The sequence below is a fragment of the Eimeria acervulina genome, genomic scaffold (genome assembly GCF_000499425.1).
Source record: "Eimeria acervulina Houghton genomic scaffold, Eah_scaff109, whole genome shotgun sequence".
Taxonomy (NCBI): Eukaryota; Apicomplexa; class Conoidasida; order Eucoccidiorida; family Eimeriidae; genus Eimeria; species Eimeria acervulina.
Window position 1 is genome coordinate 12,519 of NW_013550391.1, and position 10,675 is coordinate 23,193.

General features: G+C 41.3%; 2 protein-coding genes across 2 annotated transcripts; one reads left to right on the forward strand and one right to left on the reverse strand.

The window, feature by feature from the left end:
* Positions 1 to 2,927: 2,927 nt before the first annotated feature.
* Positions 2,928 to 5,689, reverse strand: EAH_00017170 (leucyl-tRNA synthetase, putative; the record flags this gene model as incomplete). Its single annotated transcript, XM_013397690.1, has 6 exons — positions 2,928 to 3,171; positions 3,510 to 3,817; positions 4,198 to 4,315; positions 4,530 to 4,633; positions 4,837 to 4,911; positions 5,516 to 5,689. 6 exons carry the CDS (start codon positions 5,687 to 5,689, stop codon positions 2,928 to 2,930), a joined length of 1,023 nt encoding a protein of 340 aa, XP_013253144.1.
* An 896-nt stretch (positions 5,690 to 6,585) lies between these two features.
* EAH_00017180 (hydroxymethyldihydropterin pyrophosphokinase-dihydropteroate synthase, putative) lies at positions 6,586 to 9,261 on the forward strand (the record flags this gene model as incomplete). Its single annotated transcript, XM_013397691.1, has 5 exons — positions 6,586 to 7,842; positions 8,012 to 8,128; positions 8,243 to 8,325; positions 8,720 to 8,837; positions 9,169 to 9,261. 5 exons carry the CDS (start codon positions 6,586 to 6,588, stop codon positions 9,259 to 9,261), a joined length of 1,668 nt encoding a protein of 555 aa, XP_013253145.1.
* Between the last annotated feature and the right edge of the window lie 1,414 nt (positions 9,262 to 10,675).

Genomic DNA, 10,675 nt, shown 5'->3' on the forward strand with positions numbered 1-10,675 from the left:
AGCAACATAGCAGCAGAAGCAGCAGCAGCAACAGAAGCAGCAGCAACAGCACAAACAGCAACAGCAGTAGCAGCAGCAGCAGCAGGTGTAGCAGCAGCAGCAGCAGAACCACCACCACCACCAGCAGAAGCAGCAATAGAAGCAACAGCAGCAGCAGCAGCAGCAGCAGCAGCAGCAGCAGCATACATTAAGGTTTTCTAGTGAGACATTAGAGTCTTTGGGAGGTGTATCAGACAACAGGAAAATATAATCAAAGAATTCTTCGGTTAAGTCGCTGGGCTTTATGCCTAGGGGCCCTGGTGTATCTCCATAGATGTCGCCTCCCTATACACCCCGACGCAGCAGCAAACAGCACCTAAACCCTAAACCCTAAACCCTAAACCCTAGATAGCCAGATAGCAACAGCAACACCGAACAAACAAAACCCTCACGTCAATTCAAATAAGAACAGGAAACCCTCTTGAGCCAACGCGAAGGAAAGCGGCTTTTGAACCTCCTAGGGTTTAGGGTTTAGGGTTTAGGGTTTAGGGTTTAGGGTTTAGGGTTTATACCTGAATGAGGTGAGCGACAGTATAGTAAGCCATATAGATGGTGGAGTCGCTGAGGCTTTCTATGAGAGCAGGGGTTTCTGTATCTTGAGTCCAGGGGAGATATGTTCCTAAGCCGTAGTTTCTGCTGCATGCCCACTCCTTAAGCCAGGATAAAACAAAAGAAAATTGATGAAGAGCTTGCGAACTATGTGCATTAAAGCTTGAGCTATTTAAAAAGATATCAACTTCCTCTCTCCATTGATGCTCCCCATACACCAGAAACCATTGAGGTAATAAACCCACAACGCATGCATCACCGCTTCGAGCTATTACTGTCTTCTCAGGCTCATAGTATATACACCCGAAGCCTTGCTGCAGCAGCTCTTCACGAACAGCAGTTTTTGCTGCTTGTACAGCTTCTCCTGCATGCTTTCCTACTAATAAAACACCCTCATAAAAACCTTTCTTATATACTTCTTCTTTTGCTTGCTGTAACTTTGTTGTGTCTTTAGGCCCCGTTATATTCAATTCTTCGCAGACAGAGACAGCACTTAGCTTCCCTAGCCTGAAAAACAAAATAAATAAATATATTAAACCCTAACAAAACAAAATAAATAAACATAATATACCGACAGATATATAAATGTTCGCAGCTATACTGCATGCAAACAATACCCACAAAAAGCCTACTAGTTGTTGTTTTTGTGTCTCCTTTATGAGCTGTCTGTCTCCGTCTCTCTCTCTCCTTCTCTTTCTGTCTCTTTCTCTTTCTTTTTTCTGTCTCTTCTCTCTCTCTCTCTCTCTCTCTCTCTCTCTCTCTCTCTCTCTTTATCTCTGTCTCTCTGTCTCTGTCTCTTTATCTCTGTCTCTCTGTCTCTGTCTCTTTATCTCTGTCTCTCTGTCTCTGTCTCTCTTTATCTCTGTCGTTCTGATTCCTTTGCTGTCTCTCCATCTGTTTTATCATTTATATAAATATATAAATCTATACCCATACATATATATATATATTTATTTATTTATTTATTTATTTTATTATTTATTTATTTATTTATTTAGTCTATGCTTACCCTGGAACGTCAATAATTTCTACAGGGTTAAAAGGCTCTACCCATTCGGCCTTTAATCCATAGACTTCACGTAAATAATTTATTTTTGTTTTTAAATATTTTAAATTAATAAAATCATCGGGAGAGTCCGAGGGAACGCTCGTTACAATGCCAGTCCCTGCAAACAAAGACAAAAAAAATATTTATTTATTTATTGTGTTTGTTGTTTGTTTATTTATTTGTTTATTTATTTGTTTATTATCATAAATTAAACACAAAGAGAACAATCGTCACTATGCAGTTCCTGAAAACAAACAAAAAGTTATTTATTTGTTTGCATGCTTATTTGTTTATTTGTTTGTTCATTTATATGTTTTATTTATTTATTTGTTTGTTTATTTATTTATTTATTTATTTGTTTATTTATTTATTTTAATAAATTAAATGCGAAGGAGACGCTTGCAACTACATCCGTTCCTCCAAACAAAGACAGAAATAAATAAATAAATATAAATAAATATATAAATATAAATAAACAAATACATAAATAGATAATAAAAATAATATATCAATAAAAGATTCAACAAAGAAGGGTAAACAAATAAAACAAAGCCAGAGAAACCTCTGAAATAAATAATGCCAGCAAGTAGAGGAGACAAAAAGGCAGTAAAAAGAGACAGAAAAAAGAAGACACACTGCTGCTGCTGTTGTTGCTGTTGCTGCTGCTGCTGCTGCTAATGTATCAATGCTGTTGTCACTGCTATACTGCTGCTGTTGCTGTTGCTGTTGCTGCTGCTGCTGCTGCTGCTGGAACCGTTGCTCGTGCTGCAGGTGTTCTTTCTGCTGCAGCCGTTGCAGCAGCAGCAGCAGCACCACCACCACCACCACCAGCACGGACAGCAGCAGCAGCAGCAGCAGCAGCAGCACGAAGAGCAGGAGAAGAAATGTATTACCTTTGTCCAGAGAGATACTTTGCATAGGGAGAGCAAAGACAGTATCATAAGAAGCAAGAGGAGCAGCAAGAGGCAGCCCCAACAGACTCTTGCCGCTAATAGAAAACAGACAATGTGGGTGCGGAAGCTCTTGCATGCGATCTCCTGCAGCTTCTAGAGGAACTAAACCCTAAACCCTCAAACGACAAAAAACACAAACCCTAACCCGAACTAAACCCCAAACATCAACACAGCCATAAACCCTAAACCCTAAACCCTAAACCCCAAAACGCAGCTGCAACTCACGCCCAAGACCCGCGGCTTTTAAAATACGTTGTCTACAGTAACCTGTCAGTTTATCCTTCAGCGTTCACGGTTTAGGGTTTAGCGTTTAGGGTTTAGGGTTTAGGGTTTAGGGTTTAGGGCTTAGGGTTTCTTGCCTGGTAGGCCATGTTAAGGGCTGATCTGTGGGAGCAAATGAATGCAGTGCTGCACTCAGCTAGAGCTTCTTCACGCGTCATGATATGCTCCAGAGTGTCTCCACTTGCTGCTGCTGCTGCTGCTGCTGCCAGCTTCTCCTGCAGCGTCTGCTGCTCCTGCTGTTGCTGCTGCTGCTGCTCCACGTTCACACGGGGTTTGTCAAAGGCCAAGAAGACGCCATACCTACGTTTGCAACAAAACCCTAAACCCTAAACCCTAAACCCTAAACCTTAAACCCTGCATATGTATGCAAGACCTGCAGCAGCTGCTGCTACAGGAGCAGCTACAGGAGCAGCTAAAGCTACAGCAGCAGCAGCAGCAGCTACAGCAGCAGCAGCAGCAGCTACAGCAGCAGCAGCTACAGCAGCACCAGCTACAGCAGCACCAGCTACAGCAGCACCAGCTACAGCAGCAGCAGCTACAGCAACAGGAAAAACAGCAGCAGGAGTTCCAGGAGCAGCAGGAGTTCCAGGAGCAGCAGCAGCAGCAGCAGCAGGAGCAGCAGCAGCAGCAGCACTTACTCTCCCTCTGGAAGGACGTAGCAGTTAGTCTGCCCATACATGGTTTCAGGTCTGAGTGTGGCTGCAACAAGAAATAGATTTCTGCTGCCTTTGGGTGTATTTGCATATGTCTTCCACTGGTCGATTAGGTTAGTGTACGGTGTACTTGCAGCTTCTTCTGCTTCTTCTGTCTTTACTCTAAGTTTAATTAAAGTGTACTCTTGAGGCCCCACACCCTCCCCCGTCAGTCTGTCGTGATCAGCACACGCCTGCAGCTCTCTCCTGCTTATTACTGTAGGCCGCGTTCCAAACGATATCTTCCCTGCTGCCTGAAGCAGCAGCAGCAGCAGCAGCAACAGCAGCAGCAGCAGCAACAGCAGCAGCAGCAGAAGCAGTGGCAGCAGAAGCAGAAGCAGAGGCAGCAGAAGCAGAAGCAGCAGCAAACGAAAATAATGTTTAAGCTACATATATTGGGCTTGTGTTTTGTAGTGTTCCAACGAAAGCAGCAAAATGAGGGTTTATGGTTTAGGGTTTAGGGTTTGTGACACCAGAAGCTTCACGAATTGTCAGCGAACGAAAGCAGCAAAATGAAGGTTTAGGGTTTAGGGTTTAGGGTTTAGGGTTTGTGATACCAGAAGCTTCATGAACTGCCAGCGAACGAAAGCAGCATAATAAGGGTTTAGGGTTTAGGGTTTAGGGTTTGTGATACCAGAAGCTTCATGAACTGCCAGCGAACGAAAGCAGCATAATAAGGGTTTCTGTCGGTGGTAATGAAGGAGCGGCGCCAGTCAACAGCTGTACCCAGACGAATCAGATCTCTCTTGCATCTGCATGCGCACTCAAACCCTAAACCCTAAACCCTAAACCCTAAACCCTAAGGGCGGCGCAGCAAATCGTAAATCCCGGGGTTTTGGTGGGCAATGCCTGAACTCAGCGCGAAGGAAATACGCTGCCGCAGATAACTTGTATGTGTCCTATCCGCTCCATCAAACCCTAAACCCTAAACCCTAAATCCTAAACCCTAAACCCTAAACCCTAAACCCTTGCCTTGGGGGGAAGTAGTCTAGCCAGTAGTTTGCGTCAGCAAAGCGGGGAATTTCTTCTTCGGGGATGCCGAGAGCAGCCATGATCTCCCACTGCGTCTTCTGAAGGCGCAAACCCTAAACCCTAAACCCTAAACCCTAAACCCTAAACCCTATCGACTGCCGCCGCAGGTCCACATGCTATAGAAAGAAACGCAAAGAAGAAGGGGTTAGGGTGAGGGTCTATGACCTAGGGTTAGGGCTTAGGGTTTAGGTTAGGGTTTAGGGTTTAGGGTTTAGGGTTTAGGGTTTCATAAACCCCTCACCAAATTCCCCGTCTTTGCCACCAGCTTGGACTTGTTGCTGCTGAACTTAGTTGGGTCCGAAGTGCCGTCAGCTCCCTGAACGCAACCATAAACCCTAAACCCTAAACCCTAAACCCTAAATGCGAGGTGCATCTGTTTGCATGTCCTCGCCGACGCAACCCTAAACCCTAAACCCTAAGCCCTAATCTCCAGATACATGTGTGTGCAAGCGCTCGCGGCCGCAACCCTAAACCCTAAACCCTAAACCCTAATGGAGAAGTGCATATGTTTGCAAGTAACCGCATGCAGCCTTACTGTGCCTCTGTTCTGTGTGCATAGGGGTTAGGGTTTTGTGTGTGTGGTGTATGCTTTTAAATTGTTGACTGTAAAATAATATTTATATTTGTTTGATATTTACCTCTTCATCTCCTTTTTTAGTTTCTTCTTTTTCTGAGTTTTTTCTTTTTTGTTCGATTTCTCTTTTAAGTTTATCAGCGCATGCAAGGATAGGCATGCCCGTACAGTGAAGAGCAAAAGGCCACAGGACATTCTTTCCTCTTAAACGATAATAACGAGATTGAAACTCTGCTCTGCACAGTGTGTACCCATGACCTAAATGGAGTAATCCATTCATATAAGGATAGGGAAAAGTGCAGAAAAATTTGTTCTTCTGTGCAGCGACCCCTCCACTAGGAACCACCATCTCGGTGCGTCGTAAACGCCCCACATCTACTTCATACGGCTTCTCCTTCTCCCATAGTTTCTGAACTTCTTCTTCAATCTGTATGAGCTGATCTCTGCGTACGAAAGAACCACCGCCGCCTGGGGCCCCTGGCGCCCCCTGCTTGCCTTCAGGGGCTGCAGGGGTTGTCATTTTGCATGCAGAGAAAAGAAGAAAAATGAATAAATAAAAAGCAAAATAGCCGTACTAAGAGAAGATAGAAGCGCAGCCGCAGGCAGTGTGCTGCTGAACCCCCTGCCCCAGCTGTAGGCAAGCAAATCTTCTCGCAGTAAACACACAGCCAGAATCCGCAGTAAATAAACAATTTAATTTTCAATATTAAACGTAAATATTAACATTATACGTCTTCATATTCAACGAGATTAGTGTAAAAGCCCCAAGATCGTCGCATGCATGCAGCTGTGGGGCTTCTGGGCCGAGCACTGCAGCGGATGCAACTGAAGTGTATGTGCAGATATACACAATTCAGTGAAAAACGAAGTAAGATGCGTTTAAATTATTAATATTAATATTTTAATATTCTCTGATGCAAAAAACCGAAGAAACCCATTAAGGAGCTGCAACTCCCTGGGGAGCAGTCGTGTCTTTCTTCCTCGGTGGAGTATCGACGGACTGCAACTGAATAAAGGCTTTAAAATTGAAGCACTTGATTAATTTCAATTTAAAATTCTTTTTTTTATTTAGGAGATTTTTTCGTTTTAATAAGATGTAGAAAAATGCGCTTAGTGGTGGGTAGTGCATGCAGCCATTCATGAAATTTGTCTCAAAGCCGTTCTTCTACTAGTCCTTTTTAGGTTTTAACGGTGAAATAGAATAAATTAATGATTACTTTAATAATTTATTGATTTTATTGATTTTTTTGATTGATTGGTCTTTCTTTTCTCATATTGGACGATGGGTTTCCCTGCGTCGTCTGCACTTCTCGGCTGTATCGACAGACCATTTCGGTGGGAGTGTTTTCTTGTTTTGTTTCCCTGAGGATGTTCAGTCTTAGAAGTTCTTCTTTTCTTTTGCAACGTTTCTTTAAAATGAGCAGATTACTTTCTACTTCGCCTAATATTCAACACCTTTCCTCCTCTTCTGTTCAGAATGCGGCACGGTCGGTGGCTTATATTTCTCTTGGAACTAACTTCGGTGGAAATTTGCGTTTAAAGACAATTGAAAGTGCTCTTGAAAGTATTCAAAAGAATGTAGGCATTATTGATGGATGTTCTTGTCTGTACGAGTCGTTGCCAGGGTATGATGTGCTGTACGCACAGCAGCAGCGGCCGCAACAGCGGCAGCAAGAGCAGCAGCAAGAGCAGCAGCAGAATAAGGAAGCTCACGATCTCTCTTTACCGCTGCATCTTAATGCAGTTGTGCGGGTAAAAACAGAAGAAAAAAGCCCTTTTGCTGTTTTAGAGGCTCTGCAAACCATTGAACGCGAACATGGTAGAGACCGATCGCCGAATGCTGTGCGTCTGCACAGGACTCTTGACTTAGATCTTTTGTTCTTTCAAACACAGGATAATTCTGAGCATATTCAATTAAACTCAGAGAAACTTACGCTGCCTCATCCACGTATTTTACAGAGAAATTTCGTTCTCTTTCCCCTCTGCGATATTCAGCCAGACTTGGTGCATCCGGTGGAGGGAAAGAGCATAAAAGATGCCTTATATAAGAATTTAAAAAGAAGAGAAGATATTTTAAATAGTTGTTTCTCTGAATCTTCTAAAAAAGGAAAAGCAGATGTATATACACTGGATGGAAACCTCGCAGTGCCTCGTCGTTGCTTCGCACCTAATGATAATCAACTCTGGACAATAAAAGGGGCTGCAGCTGAAGCATCAATCAGTGATACACTGAGATGGATAGAAGAAGTACTAAGAAGATATGGATTAGAAGAAACTGCTTCTACAGGTTCTCCCAATGGGCTGCCAGAGTTTGCTGCTAGGCTAATAAACCTCAGAGGCTTCTTATTGCGAGATCGCAATGAGCCGAAAATAATGGGTATACTAAACATTACTCCTGATTCTTTTAGTGATGGTGGTAAATATTATAATAATATACAAGCAGCTGTGGATAAAGGGCGAGAAATGGTGTGGGATGGAGCAGATATTATTGATGTAGGAGGCGAAGCAACGAACCCGTTCATACAAGAGGAGGTGTCTGTACACTCCGAAATAGAGCGTGTTGCTCCAGTTATTGAGGGATTAAGGGAGAAATTAAGCAAAGATATAGTTATTTCTGTTGATACAAGAAGGAAAGCAGTTGCTGATGCTGCGGTCGCTGCAGGAGCAGATCTTGTAAGAAATGAGGTGTACGTACACTCCAGCACAGCGTGCACGCAGGGAGACGCAGAGATAAACATATAGAGATGATTAATGAACATCAGTTTTAGGGTTTATGCGTTGCTAGTGTTGCTGCTGCTCTTGCTGCTGTTGCTGCTGCTGTTGCTGTTGTTCTTTCATGCAGATTAATGACGTCAGTGGGGGGGAGGAAGATCCTGAAATGTTTCGTTTGGTTTCAGCAAAGAAATATCCTATTGTTGTGATGCATTCACGAGGAACTCCTCAGACAATGGATAGTCTTGTGAGTCTCCCCTAATCGTAATCAGCTGTACATACACTGCTTGCAACTGCAAACAAACGCAGGAGTATCAACACTCATCAAATATACTTTCCTTCGCGTGTTGGCGGTTCGTAGGCAACCTACGACGACGTCGTTAATGAAGTGGCTGAGTACTTAACCGATAAAACGAATGCCCTCATTAAAATGGGACTTCCCCGGTACGTACATCCCACAAAGAGGAAGCGGATCATGATAGTAATAATAATAATAATAATAATAATAATAATAATAATAATAATAATAATAATAATAATAATAATAATGGTGATAATAATAGTAATAATGCTAATAATAATGGTGCCAATAATAATAATAATAATAGTGCTAATAATGGTAATAATAATAATAGTAATAATAATAATAATAATGACGGTGCGGAGGATCTGGAGAAGCATCAGCATCGAATACTAATCCGCTGATCTTAACTGATTATAAGCTTTAATATTAAATAAATATCTCGAGTTTTTTGGGCTTCTTTTTCATTCATTTCTTTGTGTTCCCTTCTTTGTCTGTTTCTTTGTTTCTTCTTTCATTCATCTTTCTCTCCTGCAGGTGGCGTATTATTGTTGATATTGGATTGGGGTTTGCAAAGACAAGCAAACAAAATTTCGATTTATTATATCGAATCTCTGAACTTCGCCGCAAATTGCCCAGTGGCTTGCCCATGCTGGTTGGTCATTCAAGGAAGAGGTATTTTTCTTTTGTTTTATTCTGCATGCAGCTCCAATAATAATAAATAGATAAGTAAATAAATACGTATATATATATATATATATATATATTTGTTCAAATATGAATTAGTATAGTGTGTACGTTATATTTTTATCAAAATTATATTGTAAAAGACATAATCAATCGGGCAGTTATACCTCCAGTGCCCCTAAAAATTGAATTATTCATGTTCGGTGTTTGATTGTTTGTGTTTCTCTCGTTGTTTGTTTGTTTGTTTGTTTGTTTGTTCATATGCAATATGTTGTCTGTTTTTGTGTTTGGTTCTCCAGGTCGTGTTTGTTCGTTTGTTTTTTTGTTCGTACATTTCGTTCTCTGTTTGTTTATTTGCAGATTCATCGGGCGGGCTATCTCCGAAGGGCTAACAAGGGAAGGGCCCTGGGGAAGGGAAGAAGAGGCTGGGAGAATAAAAGTAGAAAAAGAAAGCGAAATGCATCAAAGAGATATTGCAGGGCTTGGAGTCGTCTGCTGGTCTATGCGTAACCCAGATGCATGCGTAGACATCTATAGAGTGCACGACGTGCAGGTATTTACATTATATTGTATTTATTAATTGATGCATATTTCCTTTTTTCAATTGCTTCATATATTATACGCCTTAATATAATATGAGTGCATCGTCTACGCACCACCCTAACCCCTAACCCCCACTACGCCCTGCTAAACCCTTCTCAACGCCTAAACCCTAAACCCTCAACCCTTGAGGGTTTGGGTTCCCTCTATCATCTCCTGTCTTTCTCCTTGTTTGCCTCCTTTTGCTGCAGAACACCAGGTTGATACTGATGGTAATGAAGAACTTCTTCGCCAGACAGAGCGAGGAAAAAGCAAATGCATTTATTTCTGACTTAGATGTTGTCTTTTCTCCTCCGCGAAACAAATGAACATAATAAATAATATTCAAATGAAAAGCAAACAAGTTTTCATAAGGTATATTTGTTCTTTCTTGCGGAAGCAACAAACGATAGACGAATGAGAAAATTATTCAGAGACGAAGTAAACAAGACAAGTGTAAATGAGCAAGACAAAATAAGCAACGAGAGAACCAAAACAAATGTATGTATACAAAACAAGATAAGAACTAAACACAGACAAACTGCACAAGTACACGAAGTAGAAAAAACAAGAGGCAAAAAAGCAAAACAGCAAACAAAATTAACAGGAAAAGAGTCCTACTCTCATACAGACAAATGAACAAACCTACGCAAACGCAAACAAGCATTAGTAAGTGCCTTCTTTGTTCTTAATTAGGCAAGCTATATGTATGCGTGTATGTATATATATATATATATATATATATATATATGTATAGTGTATATATATACACTATAAATACATATAAGGCGTGTATATATATATATATATATATATATATATCTTGCTAACAGGTTAGGTAAAACTGTAAGCGCATCAGGAACGTTTGATTGTTTTAAAATTTGTACAGGCTATCTGCCTTCGTTGTTCTTCTCGCATATCCTCAGCCAATAAAATGCAGCACTTAAGTTGACTGCAATCTCCCTTAAGTGAGACAAATGCTAGCTAGGCGTTCAGCAGCAGAGGCCGCTCTCAAACAAAGCATAAGGAAACAAACACAGGGGAACCTGAACTTAATGCAAGGAGAATTCAAAGAGAAAACAAGGAAACAAAACCATTCCTATAATGCCACTGGAAACCCGTTCTATAATATTAATATGTTTAATTGATTATATTCCATATGTAGTAATTTGTATAGATATTGTTGTTCCATAAATAACTTATAGAAATATATATATATATATATAT